The sequence below is a fragment of the Vipera berus genome, assembly GCF_964194415.1.
Source record: "Vipera berus genome assembly, chromosome: 2".
Classification (NCBI taxonomy): Eukaryota; Metazoa; Chordata; class Lepidosauria; order Squamata; family Viperidae; genus Vipera; species Vipera berus.
Genome location: NC_138203.1, coordinates 33,176,524 through 33,195,731, shown reverse-complemented (window position 1 = coordinate 33,195,731; position 19,208 = coordinate 33,176,524). Strand labels below are relative to the sequence as shown.

General features: G+C 36.8%; 1 protein-coding gene across 2 annotated transcripts in view; it reads left to right on the top strand.

The window, feature by feature from the left end:
- Positions 1–19,208, top strand: part of IQGAP2 (IQ motif containing GTPase activating protein 2) — a 139,590-nt gene that overhangs the window by 21,416 nt on the left and 98,966 nt on the right. For both annotated transcript variants that reach the window (XM_081318729.1, XM_081318728.1), the window contains exon 2: positions 9,273–9,372. In XM_081318729.1, the coding sequence (XP_081174855.1) occupies positions 9,273–9,372 (100 nt within the window). The remainder of the gene's footprint in view (positions 1–9,272; positions 9,373–19,208) is intronic.

The following is a 19,208-nucleotide window of genomic DNA, read 5'->3' as shown; positions in this document are numbered from 1 at the left end:
TTGGCAATGACTTAAATCAGCGTTTCTTAACCTTGGCAACTTGAAGATTTGTGGACATCAAGTCTTAGAATTCCAGCCAGCACACTGGGCTGAGGAATTCTGGTAATTGAAGTTCACACCTCTTCAAATTACCAAGGTTGAAAAACATTGACTTAAATTATATAGACAAGGAAGATGGTGTGAAATGTACCTAATGTAACTCTTCACCTTGAAGCTGTTGTGAATACTGTGGAAACCAGCAGATGGCTATCTATATTTACATTCTGGTTGAAAATATTGTTTTTCTGTGGTGTGAGGTTGTTTGATCTTCACTGATATCTTTAAACTGAAGGTTTAATTACCTTTAAATTGTAGAAGATTAATTATTAGAAGCTGCAGTCTATGGATTTTCACATGATGTATTACTGATAAGTATTAAGATACTATAAGTAGGTGGTGTCAAGCCTTAATTGTTATGGTTGTAGAAAGTCAATTAAATTTGTCAGCCATCCTAAAAATGTTTTTTTAATAGTTTTTTAAATAGTTGTTCCCTTTTTAAAATATAGTACTTAAACCAAATATCCATCTCTAAATTTAGGAGATCACTAACTGTAGCATGTTTTAATGCACTTTAAACAGCTTTCGTTCAAAGAAAGTTCTAGAATATTATTCTGTAAGAGTTTGTTGTTGTACTGAACTGGTGGTTGAAGATGCAATCCATGTATTAGTGGCGCCATTTTATAAAAATGCAAAGTTAGGTTTTATATCTTCCTTGCTATATTAATTAAGTTTCTAGGTCAGAGCTTTTCAACCAGTGGTACGGGTACCACCTGTGGTATATTGGCACCTGGCAGGTGGTATGTGACCATCCTAGAAAAGTGGTAGTGGGGGAGGGGAATGAGCAGAACCAGTGGCAACACCGTACAAGCCTGAGCGAGATGGCTAGAGCTGCAGGGCTGTCAGGGCTCAGTGGAAGGGCCAAGATCAGCGCTTCTTTGGGGCTGTCAGGGCTCAGTGGAAGCGCCAGGATCAGCGCCATACTCCAGCTGGAGCTCGGCATTGATCCTGGCACTTCTGAGCCCAGACGAAGTGCCGATCAGCTGGAATGTTGGAGCATCTCCAGGGTCTTGTGATTTACATTCAGATGCTTGGCAACTGATTCATATTTATGACTGTCACAGTGTCCCAGGGTCATGTGAAGTGACCAAAACCTGCTGCAACCACCCAGTAGACGGGGGGGGGGGGAATAAAAACCAAACACCCACCACCCCTACCCCCGCTGCCAATCTTCAACAGAAATGCTCACAACAATGAAAACCTCGGACAGGAGGAAGAGCGCCGCCGGGCGGGCAGGCAGGTGTCTTGCTTGGCTGTGGCTTGGGGGGCACTTTTTTCAGTGCCACTGTAACTTCGAACAGTCACTAAGCAAACTGTTGTAAGTTGAAGACTACCTGTACTTCATCACTTTTTTCCTTTTTTTGTCATCAAGTTTTGACACCTTGCTAGGCGACTGGTGGTACTTGGATGTTGCCATATCCTAAAAGTGGTACAATGGGTGGAAAGGTTGAAAAGCCCTGTTCTAGGTTATTCAGATTTATTTAATGCATAGTAGTTGTTAATGATATATAACTCAATTTATTTGTAGCCATTTTTTGCTATTGTTGCTAATCATTGATTATTTGGTTATTGTACTTTGTTTTTAAACTTTTATTTTATAAATTTTAATGCCTGTCTCTTAAAGTGAGATACTAATTTTTGACCATAATTAAGAACTGATTGACTAGACGGGAAGATGCATGGCTCTAACTATGGATTATCTCCATCTGTTTGACAGATTGCATAGAATTAGACTTAAGGGACCTTAAGAGATCAAGGCCTGAATAATGAGTCAGCTCAGTGGATGATTTCCACCATAGCATTTAATTCTGACTCCTGTCTTTTGCAATGGAAAATGGATTATAAAATGGTTCTTAAATTCTGAGATAGTAGAGAAAAATAGTTTGAGCTATAGAAACACATTTTTCCCCAAGTAACTGTGCTTAATAGTGGAACATAAATGCATGGAGGAGTTGATCAGTTCAGGCCTTAATTATTATTAATTGAAGGATTTCAGGCAGTAGAATTAAGAGAGAACTGTCATCAATTAGAATAGAATAAATGGTAATAGATAGAAGTGTGATGTCCCACTGTCACATGTATTAGGCTATAACTTACACTATTTTCAGAAAGATGTTGAAGATACTAGTGGTTAAGAATGATAGTCATTTAACACTTCAGATATCCATCAGGATGAAAATAATTAGAGGAGACAGTATGAATAGATGTACTGGAAACTTGATTTTAAAGAAACTGTGTGTTTGGACTCATGAGTTTAAAATTTAATATGGATCTCATTCCAATGAGCTAATAGTTTTGGTATGCTTAGTGGTATGCTCACTTCTTCTAACATACACTGACACATGTTTTCTGAGAGAATTGTTATAGTATTTTGGATAAAGCAGTCTACTTCAAGTTTGTTGCCCACCTCTCCAATACACTAGGACAGCAACACCAAGAATTTTGAAAGTTGAAGTTCTACTACATCTGAAGGATTCCAAATGAAAGCTGGAATAGAATCTTAGATCTGAAAAGAGACTACAGTTTTTGCTTCAGAAGTAAGATTGATGTTAGAAAAAACAAGACCCAAGTCTCTTTAAATGTGTGGAAATGTATTCCTGATTCTTCAGATTCAAATTATTTTCTATTTGGATGATGGCAGAATCTGTAGCTCTTTTGGTAAATTATATTGATGATTACCGTATGCTTGTTTTGTCCTGTGATATATCTGCTTACACCTAACATCTATAATTTATGTCCTCCTAGTAATAGAAAATCTTAATACTGTACCCACAGTGAAGTTTGAGACAGTAATAATCTCTAATCTTGCTTATCTTATCTTGTTCAGCACCATTGTGTTTACTTTTTGTAATTTTTACAGTTGCACGTAACTTTCATTATCACATGATTGAAAACAATAAAATTCAGGTTATCTAATTTTAAATTATCTTTCATTAATCCATGAATATTGTAGAATGATGTTATACATGAACGGATATATATTGAAAATGTGTAGTAATTTTGCATCAACACCAAGCCAGACTTTTCATATAATTTTTTTTTACAGGTTAGTTTGTAATCTTGGTTTGCATACCAGGAACAAGAAACATGATAATACAATAATTTCATCAGAATAATCCCAAATGACTCAAGTTGTTCCAGCAGCCAATTTATTAGATAAGGGAGTGCAGTTCATTTCCAAAATTGTAATTTTGCCAGAAATACTGATTTTGACTGAAAGTTCAAATTCTGCATTTGGAACCAGTTGTTTTAATTGCTGTATTGCAGGGCTTTTCAACCAGTGGTATGTGTACCACCAGTGGTACTTTAGTACCGGGCAGGTGATACGTGACTTCTAGCCAAGTGTAGCAAGGGAGGGAACCAGCTAGTGACGCCACACAGACCTGGAGGAGACCAACTGGAGTTGCAGGGCTTGGCAGAAGCCCCAGGATCTGCGTGCGGGGCTGCATGCTGATTGGAGCTTCTGGTGCACCCGGAAGAGAAAAAGAGGAAGAGAAGGCGGAGAGAGGAGAAGCTATAAAAGGCAGGAGAGGAAAAAAAACAGAGAGAGAAGAGAAGAGGCTTTGGTTAACAAAATGGTGAGGAGAGAGCTAGCAAGTGGCCTTTGCGAGCAAAGGGTGAGTGAAAGAGCAAGTGAGGGGCTTGTGCACGCAACGTGTGTGAATGGAGCAAGAGAGAAGCTTTTGCAAGCAACGTGTGGGAATGAGCAAGGGAGAAGCTTTTGTAAGTAACGTATGTGAATGAGAGCAAGGGAGAAACTTGTAAATGTGTGTGTGAATTAGAGCAAGGGAGAAGCTTGTGCGAGCAATGTGTGTGAATGTGAGCAAGCGAGAGGTTTTTGCTAGCAAAGGGTGAGGGGGGGTTGCAAGCGAAGGGTGAGAGAAAAAGGGAAAAGCGAGGGGGAGAAGGTAAAAAGAAAAGAAAAGGCACTGACTTCTGAGTTCCACTGTTGCAATAGGAAGGAAGCATTAACATTGAACCTTAACTTTTTACTTTTCCATAATATTACAAACTAGCCATTTCTATAACAACAAATGTTACTCAATTTTACATTGACCTTATTTATAAAAACATTTATTAGAGATGCTCTTCATTCTTGTAGGATCCAGGATGATGTGCAAATGCAATTTAAACTGGAAGTAAAGTCATTTTTAAAAATTCTGAACCATTCTGGGGAGCAAATTTACTGAATATGAGTAAATAAAATAGGATTACAAAGCTTCTACCTATTTTGCTTGTAGTTCAGAAGAACTTTTTGCATCCATTCTGTGATAAATAATGCTGGAATTAGGAATTTGCATAGTTCAGAGCTTTAAAAACTTGATATACAGAGTATAGGTAGTTAACAACTGCAGTGATTCACTTAAACAACTGTGGCAAGAAAGGTTGTAAAATGTGGCAAAAAAATAAGTGCCTTGCTTAGCAGCGGAAATTTTGGGCTTAATTGTGGTTGTAAGTTGAGAACTACCTTTTCCCACCTTCTGCCTTCAAGGTATATAGAAGTACCATTTCCATTATTCTTCAGCAGCACAAGATTGGGTAGCATTGCTCTTGATGAAAGTTGTGCTGAATAGAGGTTGACTTAGGCTTGTGGCCTGATTTACATACAGATGGTCCTTAACAACCATTCACTCGATAACTATTCAAAATGAATTTTTAAATAACTTAATGTTTTTTGAATTAAAAAATAAGTACTAACAAGAAGCCATAGCATTTGGAGATTTGGAAAATACTGTTTCAAATTTGATCATAGAGTCCAGTCAATTATTTGGACTTCTCACTGCTTCTCCCCAACTCTCAGATAAAGAGTTTCTAGAAAAAAAGCTGGGTATTTATGTAATATTAAATAAATGATGCTGATAAACCATATTTTATAAATCATAATGACTGGGTTCACATAGTATGCCATATACATTGTGAATCAGTGAAGTATGCCAGAAAGGACTCCTGAGCTTTTCTTTCTCTTCTGCCTGTCAGACATAAAAAGTACATTTTTTCCTTTCTGTCTCATAAAAAATATGCCCTTTGTTTACACTCCTCTATTTCAAGTTAGCTATGACTCTGAAGAAAGTTTTTGGTGTATGAAAGTCAGTTTAAATTATAGAGGAAAAGATTATGAGAAGTTTATGTCTGTGTATAATCTATAAGATGACAGTTGGGAGTTAGAAAGATGTGATTTTGGGCTGAGATAAATGGGTAAATTGCTTAAAGCATTTGTAACCTAGCAGTTCGAAAGCACGTAAAAATGCAAGTAGAAAAATAGGGACCACTACGGTGGGAAGGTAACAGCGTTCCGTGCGCCTTTGGCGTCTAGTCATGCCGGCCACATGACCACGGAAACGTCCTCGGACAAGCGTTGGCTCTTCGGCTTTGAAACGGAGATGAGCACCGGCCCCTAGAGTCGGAAACGACTAGCACGCATGTGCGGGGGAACCTTTACCTTTACCTTTAAGTTTCCTTATCCCTGCAGTTATTAATTAAAAGGTTATATTGATATATGAAGTTGCATATGTTTTTATCGACTGCTTCAAAAGAGGATTTGGAAATCTACTATCCAATTACTAGTAGCTTAAAAGACAGTGAATCTTGATTAAATAAATATATGAAGGCTAGATCTATCTAAGGATGATGTTTGGAAACTCCCATGTCTTGAAATAATAGGTAGAATGGTGGGGATTTTCAGTCTGAAGAAGGTATTTTGATCAGCAAAAGGTTTCAAACCAAAAGAAAAAGAAGTCCAATTGCCATGACCTAACTTCCAGACACACCTTGAAACCTTTCCGATGGCAAGTAGGGAAGGGGCTGATCTCATGTTTGTCCTTATTTTGAACAAAGACCAGCATAGACAAAACAGTTAGCAAATTGAAAGTAAAAAAGGTAGACCAAACATAAGACTTAGATTAAATATTGTCACTATTGTTACCACTGTAAGATATGTTTCTGTTATTTATTTATTTGGCCAAGTGTAGTTAGACACACAAGGAATTTGTCTCATGTATAGAAGCACTCAGACAAATTCCTTGTATGTCTAACCACACTTGGCCAAATAAATAAATAAATAAAAACATATCTTACAGTGATAACAATAGTGACATACTTTTAATCTATGTCTTATGTTCTAGAATCTAGGATCAAAAACAATGTTATTTATCTAAAATTTAGACATAAAGCTAAAATTCTTAGCTTAAAATAAAAAAATACAAAGTGACATCTACCTATACTTACTTAGTATTGTTTAAAAGTTAGGCACTATACAATACTGAGGGATGGAGATCAGTCAGTTTAAATCTTGTCTTACTAGCAGCATAACGGAATTTGACTATATCTAGAGAGGTAGAAAATATCAGAATGACTTGGGTATTTACCAAATAAGGGGAAATAAAATGGATTATAATATCTATATAAAAGCAGCAGTACAGTAAAATGTGGGTAATAGATTTTATGGTGCTTGTAACACATGGACATAATCAAACAGCATATAGTCTTGAATTTTTTTTTGTATCTGCCTTTCAAAATGGTTAAAAGGCCTTCTCATCGTGGATATTTAATATTGTTTAAGTATCTTGCCAGTTTAAACATAAGATTGGCTACTCAGGAAAGCATTCCTTGGCAGTAGAGCCTGGTCTTGTATTTCCACATCCAGAATGTGTTAAGATTCTCCTGGCTTGTTCATGTCCCAAAGAAAGAAAAACCTCTTGTGAAAAACCATAAAATAGCAATTTAACAAGGAGTTATCACTTCCATCTAAGCACTAAAAATTGTCTACTAATGTCAGGGAGGTCAAACCTATGGGGGGAAAATTAACCCCAGGCATTTTGTGAAGAAAATCAGCCTCTTTTTTGTCTCAATGTCAATTGGTCCCATTTTGCAATGGTACTTAGATACTATTTCTTAAGAATTTGGATTATCCAGTTTCTAATTCTGAATAATTGTCATAAGGGCCTAGCTGTGACCGTACAATAACTCGGTACATACTTGGCTGTAAATAGCTGTAGGGAGGGGGAAAAAGGCTGATACAAAAAAGGCACCTCTTGTTCTGTAATAAGTTTTAATTGCTAAAGCTGATCTGTGGATGTAACAAATTACATAATCTAGATGTGTTTTCTTGTGACCTAAAGCCTGGAAGACAATTCCAACAAACCTGAAAACTTTAGCTTGTTCAGTTTGTATCCACTTAGTTGCTCCATACGGATTCAAGGGTGCTTAGCAAATACTAATATTTGTCTTTTCATATTTTATTGTAATTTATTATCTGTGCAATGAATGGCAAATGACCTTAGTGCATATTTTAAGATAATTGGAATCTAGAAAAAAGCCAAATAGCATTGGGATGTATCTATGTGCCAACTCTGGTAGAAAAAAATCCATAATGGTGGTGTCAAAATGCAGCCCTGTGTGACTCCTCACTGAGGGAACTGCTTTTTGAATGGCATTGTGAAGTAAATCAAGTTTTGACACAATTTATATATCAGTAATAATAGCCATTTATTGTGGATTTAATGAGCTTGCCCCACAGTTGACTCTAGATATTTATTGTAGAAAACTTTAATCTGAATTTAGGTCTAGGCCTGGGACAAAAATGACAGTGTTTATTCTGGTGGAGAATTTTTGTCATAACCTGGATGACAGGAGGCACGCTTCTGGACTTGGTAGATTGCTCAACAGTGTTAGGCCATGATATATTTTGACAATCTGCAAGAGTTTGGAATGAGTGATATTATGTTACAATGGTTTTGTTGCTTCTTGAGTGGACTGTTCTGTGTGGGGAATGTGGAACTCATTTGTGGGATGCTGAAAGGTTTGATTTGCTTTCTGCTGATTTTAATGTCTGCATGAAATTGCTGAGAGAGGGCAGCTGTGGTTTGGAATGTATTATCATCAGTGTACAGCTTTACATCTCTACCAGGCCAAGTTGGAGATACAATATGGAAATATTGTGAAAACAAAAGCTGTTGGGGCCTGATAAACTAAAAAAAGGCTGAGGTAAAAAAAGACTGAGGTTGAACCCTAGTATCACAGAGTAGTTTGTCGGAAGGGTTGTCAACTCCAGTTATAACTGTGAATGGAATGGCATTTCCTCTGAAGGAGCAAGTTTGTGATTTGAGGAGTTTCCCCTCACGGTCACTACTAGATAGGCAGGGAGAGGCAATGGCCAGGGGAATCTTTGCCCAGCTTTAGTTATTGTGCCACTTACAACTTACCTGGTAATGGGAGGCCCTGGCAATCTGTGGCTATAGAAAGAAGGTCTTTAGTAAATCATTAAGAACCTACAGTTTTAAATGCTTTGTTTGTTTATTTAAACAATTAATTGGCTGTATATCTTACCACAGTTTTAAATGCTTTATTTATTTAAACAATTAATTAATTGGCTATCTTACCAAGGATAATTGTGGGTAGCTTACAATATTAAAAAGATAAAATTATGCAGATAAAATACTACAAAAATATAATACACAACCCTAGCTAATATGGGGAAGGAGGGAGTGGGATAAGCAGGGGTAGAGGTGGGATCTGTTATTAATGTATTAACCACCTCCAATGTGAAGCGCCCCCCCCTTTTGGAACCCCAAGCCAACTGGCAGAGCCAGGTCTTGAAGCTCTTGCAGAAGGCCAGGAAGGTAGGAGCCAACCTCATTCTGGGGGACAAGATGTTCCAAAGGGCAGGAGCAATAGCAGACAAGGATTCCTGGACCATGCCAGCTGGAATTTAATTTCTTAAATTCTTCTATTTCAGAATTTGTGCTCTTAAATGTTTTGGTAATTAATATGAATTTGGTCATTAATATGTTGTTTGTATTTCACCTTTATATATATAAGCTTTTTATTGTTTTTCCCCCTCTACATACATATGTTAGTTTTTCAAACAGCGTGTGATCTGGGTTCATATAACACTAATACATAGTCAAATCCTACTCTTTGGTTCTCTCTTCTAGCCATTTGTAGAATAAATTCCAGCTTTGGTAGTATTCTGCTTTGGTAGTATTTCACCTTTAATAGAAATGCATAATGTTTATGAAAAATATGGAACATAAAACATGCAACTTAAATCCATCTTTTAAATAATCAGCTCAGTTCATAATGAGCAATTGCTAATTTGTAGTATCTTCTGTCCTACTAAAAGTAATGCCAAGACCGGTCCTCTTTACATTTAATTTGACATGGTTTTCTAATTACAGCTATTGTGGATGATGAACGGCTTTCAGCAGAGGAGATGGATGAGAGGAGACGTCAGAATATTGCTTATGAATACTTATGCCATCTAGAAGAAGCAAAACGGTAATCATTTAAATGATATTGGGAAAGTTCTATTGTAGAACTTTGAGAAAAATACTGGCAGTACATCTCATTTTACAGAAATGTTAAAACAGCTAATATTGTGTTAAATATTGTAGCTGGGAAATCAACATAAATAAATGCATTTCTAAGAAAATACCTAAAACACGTCAGTTTTTGGTTGGCTTATCCCAGAGGGAAGATAGGTGTCGCTATATATAAAGAATGGGGCAATAAAGACCATTACTTTGGGTAATGGGAGAACGACAACAATCTTAAAGTAATCTAGTTTAAATTCCCCTTGTATCCACTGCAGACATGAGAAATGAATTAGAAGCAAAAAAATGAACTTTTGCACGTTATTCTAATTTTTCGAGTTTCACCTGTATAGTAGGCATAGAATTTAGGGCTCTGCTCTGGCTTATAAAACGTGGACCTAAAGCATGATATAGAAATTCAAAGTTGTTTTAGATTCCCTTTGTTATGTAGCGAGTTCTTCGTGCAGGAAAGGAGACGAGGCAAATGAGTTCAACAAAGCTCATGGTTTATTGCTTGCAGGATCTGAACTGAGAATTGAGCTGCAACTAGCAGCAATTTATAGCTTAGCCCCTAGGTGGCAGCTGCTCCAGCTAACCACGTGGTATTACAATTATGTATTGAGCCCAATACATAACACCCTTGAAGTGGGCTGATGTCCTTAATTTGCTAAGCTTTTTCTCTAATGTACTTTTGGTACTCTACAAATCTGTTGTCAGATCATAATGTCACATTGTGCAAGCCCAGTTACAGTTTTCGGACAGGTAGTGTAACTATGACAGAGTAGAGAGAAAAAGATAAATGTATTTGGCTTCTGTTAGAACTGCACACAATTTTCATCTACAATCTTCTTGAGTGGCTTTACATGAGATTATACTCCTTTCGTGAATGACTAAGTGGTTTATTTTTGAACCTCTTTCTTTTAGTTTGCTTATAAAACAATCTATGCCTCTTTTTTCATATTCATTCTCTTTGCAACATGCAAATATTTTAATGTTTAATACGTATTTTTAAAGACAATATTTCAGTTTAATACTGTTTACATAGTTCCCTTTTTCATGTTCCCTCTTCTAAATTATTTCTTGATCAATTTGTTTTGCTGCAAAGTTGTAAAAATGTTTACAGCTATCTATATTTCTGTCCTTTGGTTTTATAAGAATATTTCCTTTTTCCCATTTTATTTTGGCCTTTCTGATAAATGTGTATGTTTGATGGTGTAACCATGGTGATCAAGGATAGGAAGCCTCTATTAGATTCCAGTTGCAAGGGATTATTGGAAGTTTGAGACTGCCGTGAAAGCCATCTAAGCAGATTATTAGGGTCAGAAGGCAATACTAGTTCCACCTTCATATTCATATATGGAATTTGACACTCTTCATTTCTTCATAATGATACATCTTTCCTATAATGTGTTTATTCTGATTATTAAAAAATAAAGGTATTCTTGGGCTTATTTTTCTCATACATAAATATTAGAACTCTGTTTTTCTCAGTTCATGCTCCAGATTGGGAATGAGTCAGAACATGCTATCCTAAATCTAATGCAAAGTGCAACTGGGTACTTCCAGAGTTATAAATTTGGTAATTTGGGTTAGATAGTCCTTTCATAGCTTCTCTGATAATTTATCAACTATTTTTTCAAGTTCAGGACATTCTGTACTTAAAAGATCCATTTATAAATGTTTTTCAGATTTTCCCCCCCCCCAAATAATAATGGACATTTCATTTAAGTTTAAGCTGCCCTTAAACTTGAGTTCTTTCTAGCTTCACCTTACTGTGGTACAACCATTCCACTCAGAATTTGTTTTAAAGGCCTTTTGGAACGGAGGTAGCAGATCTGAAATCAGTATTCAGTGAACATCTTATTAGAGAAATATTACTGCAGATTGTCATGCTTGTTTTTAAAAAAGCTGACATTATATAATTCAAACAGCCATAGTTAATAAGTTGAGGTGGGTGTATATTGAGTACTTGCTAAAATTACTGTTTGCATACTTCCTGAGTAGTAGGTTTAATAAGCTAAAATATATGCAATAAACTTGAAAGAGTTGCTTCAGTTAATTACATTTCTGTAAACAATGTTTTCTGCTCAAGGTGATATTCATTAAAGGAATGGAATTGCATTTAAATATGGCAAGCAGTTTATCTCCAAGTGGATAAGTATCAGATTGTACCTTAAAGCACATTTGTTTTTGTTTAGCTTGAAAAAATGTGGGCAAAAGGCATAACATAAATAAGAAATTGGTCTTTCTATACTGTTCTTAATGTATACTTGAAACTTAGTTTTAGAAGCTATTGCATGAAAATTGTGAAGACATCTTTAAAATAATAAGAAAAATTAGATATTCATGTATCTGTGATGGTGCAGTTGTTAGAATGCAGCATTGCAGGCTAACTCTGCCCACAGCCAGGAGTTCAATCCTGACTGGTTCAAGGTTGACTCAGCCTTCCATCCTTCCAAGGTTGGTAAAATGAAGACCCAGATTGTTGGGGATAATAAGCCGTTGCAAACCACTCAGAGAGGGCTGTAACACTATGGAACGATATTATAAATCTGTTGCTATTGCTATCTCATTAGGTATTGCTATCTCATTAGGTATAATTATCCAGTTTAGTTTTACAAGCTTTAAAGAGAACATTTTCTTTAATTATAAAAACATGGAATAAAATGTGCAGTTTATTAGTTAAGAAAGTGTATCTTATGTTCTTGCTGTATTACAGACTTCTTAATTTGCTTTAAATTGAAATTAATTGTACAGCTTGAACTATAGTTATGCTTCTACTATATGTGGATCTTTATCTTGGATGATGAAGTGAGATACAAGAAAAACCTACTTTTCACTAGTGCAGCCCTCTCCCTTCTCATATTTAATCAGCTTTGGAAAAAATGGACTTTCAATTTGTGATTTTTTTATACAAATATTTGTCAACCACTTGATTCACAAACTTCTTAATACCGTGATTTGTTTCAGAATGGTATTTTTCTATTTTGAAAGCTAAGAGAAACTACAGTTAACTAGAGACTTCCTTTGTTGTTTAATCATATTGCAAATTATTTATTAAATTATTAAATATAGATGTTTTTAAACTGCATGTCAGTTTTACAAGAAGCTTAATGAACTTACATCTATACTGTATATTTAAGATGGTATGTATATACTGACAGTTCTTTAAATTGATATACATCTACCTTGTATCTTGTTACATCATGCTATGTTATGGGAGGACTATACTTGGTCAGAATGACAAGGATAAATACACAAAATTGGGTTAGAGAATAAATCAAAGATAGAAGATAGTGCAGAACCTTGAAAAGATGAAATGATTTGTGGATAAAACAGAAGTACTATTCATATGGATTTTAATAACTTAGTATGGATGATAGTCTTTCTATAATAACCTAAATTGCTGTAGTATGTCTTACAAGTCCTGCTTCACCCATGAAAGCTAGCTGGGTGACTTGATCATACTCTCTGACTCACCCACCTCACGAGATTCTTGTTGGATGGGGGAAAATAAGAGGAGGAAGATATGTTGCATATGCTCACTGCATATGTTCACTGCCTTGAGTTATTTGTAAAAATAATAAAGGCAGGAAACAAATATATAAATAAAAATTCCCAAAGACTTCAGCTCAGGCAAGATGAATGTCACCAATGATGTCATTTATTTTCATGGGTATGATGTGAAGTATATCATCTTATCTTGCATTATTCTTACACAGATCTTATTATAAAAGCCAGTGCTTCTATGTGTTCAGAAAAGGAAGCATTTTCTAAAGAATATTTTATTAAATAATTGCTAGACATATTTTATTAAATCTAGCATTGAGGGGAGGTAAAGTAAGTATGGGCTCAAATGTGTAGTACATTTGAAAATAAAGTTGCATAATTCTGGTTTATTTTCTGTTTATTCCTTTGTTTCCAAAAAAAACAATTATTAATTGGTTGCTTAAGACAAGTTAAATAACTTACTGTTACAAAGATCTTGCAACATCTGACTTCTAGTTCCACAACCCAAGTCATTAAAATATATGGAACTTTATAAAGATTGACTTGGAATTAACTTAAAATCAGCTCAAACTAAATGCTGATAAGCAATTTTAATGTTAACAGTGAAGTTCAACAGTTTAAATTTTATTGCAGACTTAACATCACAAATGCAAATAATTAAGAAGTGCCACCCCATGAATCAGATCAAAGACCATATAATCTAACATCCTGTTTCCCGCAGTGGCCAAATATATACTGCTCAAAAAAATAAAGGGAACTTAAACAACACAATGTACTGTATGTATTTAATAGTAGGATGTCTTATCTTGTGTTCCCTTTATTTTTTTGAGCAGTATATTTTTCAGGAAGCTTACAATCAGAACATGAAAGAAACTGCCAAGGTTCCCAAAGAATTAGTATTCACTTATATTCTGCTTCTGAAATAGATATTTTGTGAGGTGGTAGTGATGTTCATGCCTTGATTGAAAAATAATGGAACTTTCTTAATATATAACTGAATAACTCAGCAAGCATATGAGGGTCTATTTGCACAAATGATGATCTTGTTAAGGGTATGGTCAGTGAATAGCAAGTATGGATAAAAATTCAGTGCAGAAAATTCATAAGTTTTCATAGCTAAATTTTAAATTTATCCTGAAATAATTGAAATAGATATGAGGGACTTGTTCCTTGGAACAATTTGAAGATAGCATTTCAGTCTTTCCATGGCTATGACTTCTGGCAGTTATATATCCAAAACTCTGATTGGGGAAGGCTAGATTGCCATGTCAGGTTATCCTGGAAGTCTGCTTTTGGTTTCTGTATTTTATGATGAATGCTGGTTATAGAAGAAATAAGATAATATTATCAATATGTTCAGTTGATGGTAAAATACAAGGCATCTTGTTTAAAATGCCAAACTAGAAAAATACCATACTTCAAATTAACCCATGAATAGTTTACATGAACATTAACAATTATTTGGAAAAATAAGTAGAAATGAGAGCAAACGTGAAGAGGAATAAACCTAACAAAGTCTAGCAACTGGGCAACGAGGATACACTGGAACATGTTATGTGCAGTATCCCATTTTTTAAGGCTCTGATGTGCCTTGCCTTGTTAAAAGCAATATGCCACTGTGGACATGATTGTTGAAAAGTCAAGAAAAGGCTTTGTAGCTTTTGTTTTTTTAAGTGATGCTTTTAAAATAAAAAAGCATACTTTTTATGTTAGTTGCAAAAAACAGCTGCAGAGACCTCTTAGACCTCAACAAATAACCAGGTATGATATTTTTGGTCCCAATTCTTTCAGACTGCATATGGGGAAATTGTTTTGCTGAATATTTTGTTTATAAATGAATCAAGAATGTTAGGAAGAGGACCCAGTTTTCTTGGCTACCAGTTTTCTTTGTGTATAGATATTTCCTTGATTTGAAATATCAGTTAAAGAAAAGTGGTGTGAACTAGGCCTGAATCTTCTTCTTTAAAAGATGGAAATATTGTGTCCTATCCTACCTATCTGTGACCCATGTAACTTAGAGAAGTAATAATTAATAAAGATGCCAGGTTCTTTGTTCAAAATATAAAAAATATATATTTTAAATAAAATAAAGAATTTTTACGTTCTTTTTACCTTAAAAAACCCAAAAAGAAACCTTGAATTGTGCAAAGCATCAACTTCTAATTTCTTATTTATAAGATTGTCTTCAGCGTCATATTGAACTCATCTTTATATCCTAACTATGACATGAACAGCTTCATTAGTAATTTTTAAATGACTTGATATTAAGATGTTGCTTTCTTCTTGGTCCTAACACAAAGGAAATGAGGCTTAAAGTCGTTAATTGTTTCAATTTTGAAATAGTACTTTCGTGCTTATCTCAAGATATTTTTTTGTGTGGACACAATCTGGTACATTGTGTGGCTGGGACCTGTCAAGCGCCCTCTGGGATATAGCATTGTGGCATACCCTTTTCCTTGCTGTTGCTAGGCTCTCTTCTCTCTTTTGTCTTGGCTTACAGGAGAAAGGGGACAGGTTGCTTCCATAGAGGCAGAATATGCTTGTTATATCTTATGTGAGATCCATATACAGAGATATATGTGAGTTTAAACACTCTCTTGAAAGAGCAATTTGACAGCTGCTGTTTAATTCCTGTACTTATTCCATTCTTTCCCATCACACCTCAAAGAGAGTGGTTTGGGTTGGGCTTTTGACCAGCAGATGACACTTTGTCAGAAGGGAAAAAAGTGGGGGAAAAAAATCCTATGGCTTTCATTTTTTGTCCTGCATTAAAACTGCAAGGACAGCACCACTTGCTGGTCTTGTTACTGGGATTTAATAGAACCTGGCAATAAGAGCAGCACAAAGTTATTACGCTTTTCTGTCTGTTCACAAACTGGAGGAAAGATTCATAGGCCCCATAGGCATTCTTGGATAGGTGGTTGCTGCCACGTCCTTTGCTTAGAAATGTGACCAACGGAAAATGGGTGTGAGAAGAAAATTAGTTAATTTCTGTTTTAAGTGCATTAAGTGCTAGGGCAGTGGTGGTGAACCTTTTAGAGACCGAGTGCCCAAACTGCAATCCAAAACCCACTTATGTACCACCCAGTGCTGGGTGGGCGTGGCCTGCTGGATGGGCATGGCTACGGTGGTCATGGGATACTGGGTGGGTATGGCCAGGGTGGGCTTGATGTTGCTCCTGGGGAGGGATGCCTGTGGGGGTCAGGCAGGGTTGGGGGAGATCCAGGGAGTCTCTGGCAGGTGGGGTAGTGGGCAGGAGGGTGTCTTGCTCAGCTGATGGCTTGGGGGCAAAGGGGGCAGCTACACCCCCTCCCAAACACTGCCGTCTCACGAAAGGAGGAAGCTGGGCTGTCTCCTCGCCGCCACCTGCTGGCCATCTGGGAGTTCCAGGCACGGGCGGCTGCCCTGCCCTGCTGGGCACCCCTCTGCAGCCTCGGCCAGGAAGCCTCCAATGGGGCCCCGTTCTCCACGCAGAGCAAGGCCTGGGTGGCGATGGTTGGACCCCTGGCGTGGCCTCTCTGCCTCCAGCCCCGACCAGGTGCTGACAGGGTGGGGCCACTGGGCATGTTGCCAGCCAGGAGTTGGCAGCCTTTTGGGAGAGCAGAACCCCCGTCCGCCCCCGTGGCCCAGTTGGCCAGTGCCTTCTGACCGGGGGCGAGGTGGTGTATAGATCTGAAGGACCCCAGGTCAGGCAAGAAAGTGTTTAAATGAAAACAACCACAGGAGACTATAACATCGATTGGAAGAATGTGCGCATGAATGAAGTTCCACATCATTTCCTTACCAGCTGTTTGAACTCATGCTACACTAAATATTTCTTACTTTTTTGTTCAACTATTCTCACTATTTAATGGAAAGGAAATTGTTCTGAAATCTTAGAAAAATTCTGATCTCGGGAGCAGAATTCTTACAGAATATGTGAGCATCCTGTTTACCAATGTACAGCTCATCTAACCGCTCACACTTGAGCTAAACATCCACATTTCCAGTGAGTCTTTTCAGATTTAAAAAGGTAAAGGTAAAGGTTCCCCCGCACATGTGTGCTAGTAGTTTCCAACTCTAGGGGCCGGTGTACATCTCTGTTTCAAAGCTGAAGAGCCAGCGCTTGTCAGAGGACATCTCCGTGGTCATGTGGCCGGCATGACTAGACGCCAAAGGCTCACGGAACACTGTTACCTTCCCACCATAGTGGTCCCTATTTTTCTACTTGCATTTTTATGTGCTTTTGAACTGCTAGGTTGGCAGAAGCTGGGACGAGTAACAGGCGCTCACTCTGTTACGTGGCACTCGGGATTCGACCCGCCAAACTGCTGATCTTCTGATCGACAAGTTCAGTGTCCTAACCCACTGAGCCACCGCGTCCCTTCAAAAGTTAGACATTTAGTAAAATCACAGAAAAATGAAGAGATGTGAAAAGCAGATGCAAGATGTTTTGAAATAAAAACCTAGATTCAAAAATATCTATTGTCCAAGGACACAAACAGAATGGTAGGTAAAACAGAAACAAGGTGGGGAAGTGACTAAGTAATTCATCCTATAATTAACTCTGATTTATTTTACCTGCTTAACTGGGTCCCAGATGGAGTTAGTATCATACAGACACTGTAATCCATCAGCAAAAGGGAGAGAAGTAGAAAAACTGAAGCTTCTTTTCCAAACAAAGAAAATGTATGGAAAGTTGTAAGAGAGATTTTGATACAGTATTAGAATAAAAGAAAAAGATTGTGGAGTTTTTTGGACAATTATAAATGCAAGTTTGCAATTTGACAAGGGATGAAATGGTTTAAAGATGATGACTGCAAGAGAGGGTTAAAAGTTCCCTTTAGCTCAGACATGTCAAACTTGCGACGTCACGTGACGTCATGCGACGTATCGGAACTTTTTCCCATTGCTGGCAATGGGATGGGCGCGGTTTCTCCGTGATGCTCCGGCCCGCAGGCCAGCAGTTTGACACCCCTGCTTTAGCTTCTTGTTGCTTTCTATTTTTTTAAAACTGGGAGCTGCTTTGCATTATCTAATATTGGATACACGGATTTGTTGCCTAGAGTTCAATCTTATAAATAAAAAGCATGCATGTTGCAGCGGTATAGTTACGTAGTTTTGAGTAGTTTTCCTCCTGTCTATAGTATGCTAAGGTTTTTTTACAGAGACTACAGTAGCGATGTGGAAGTATTGAGCCTTAATTCTTTGCTGTGACTATTTTAGAACTTCAACTGGAATGCACAGTACAATAAACCTGTAGCACTTTAGTCCTTAGCCATTATTTGGAAATGTTTCTTGCAGATCTCTGTAAGACTAGATAATATATTATGGGGAAAAAACATTTTTCCTTTTTAGTGAAGTCTGTTAGGCCATGTTCAAGGTGACTGGGATCTGTTTTGAGCTAAAATGATCTCCTACTCATCCTCCTGCTGACTGGATTACAGTGTTTGTATGACACTAAGTCCATCTGTGACCCAGATAAGCAGGTCATATTAATATAGAATTAGTTTTAGGATGAATTACTTATTTTAGTTACTTCTCCACATTGTTTCTGTTTTGCCTACCATTCTGTTTGTGGCCTTGGACAATAGACTTTGATCTATTGCTGTTAAATAAATATAGTTCTACATGTGATTTTTCAGTGACAGAGTTCTGATTTCAACATTTACTTCTAGTTCCTTAAGTTCAAAGTGGAATCACATGATTTATTAGTTAGCCAAGTAATTCATTGGGTAAGAGGTAAGAATATTGAAAATACAGCTAGACAAATACAGTTAGACACATATAAATGCTTGCTTAACTTGTGATACAACTAAATACTGTAAATCAACGTGACAAATACACATTTCTCTCTCTCTCTCTCACACACACACACACACACCCTCTCTCACGCACACACAATCACTTACACACACACAATCACACAAACAGAGATAATCTTTCTGTGCCAGAATTTATCCTTGTAGCTAAATGGCTATTGGATACAGAGTATAAATTGATGCAGTTTGCTGATTGCTACTAACATTTTTTCACTGTGTAGGTCATCTCTTGATCCTATATAATAGTTGAATAATCTTGCATTTTATCCTTTCTTATCTTATCCCTACTGTTTAGCATTTGTGGTCAGGTGTGGTAAACAGATAAAGTCTGCATCTCTGATACTACATTTGTCAACTTTTGAGATAAAAGGAAATAAAAAGTATGATTTATTAGGCATTCACACATTGGCAGAAATATGCTGTTTAAAAATGGAATTCAGTGGCAAAAACCTGTAAAGCAATATTTCTCAAAATGTGATACATACTATAA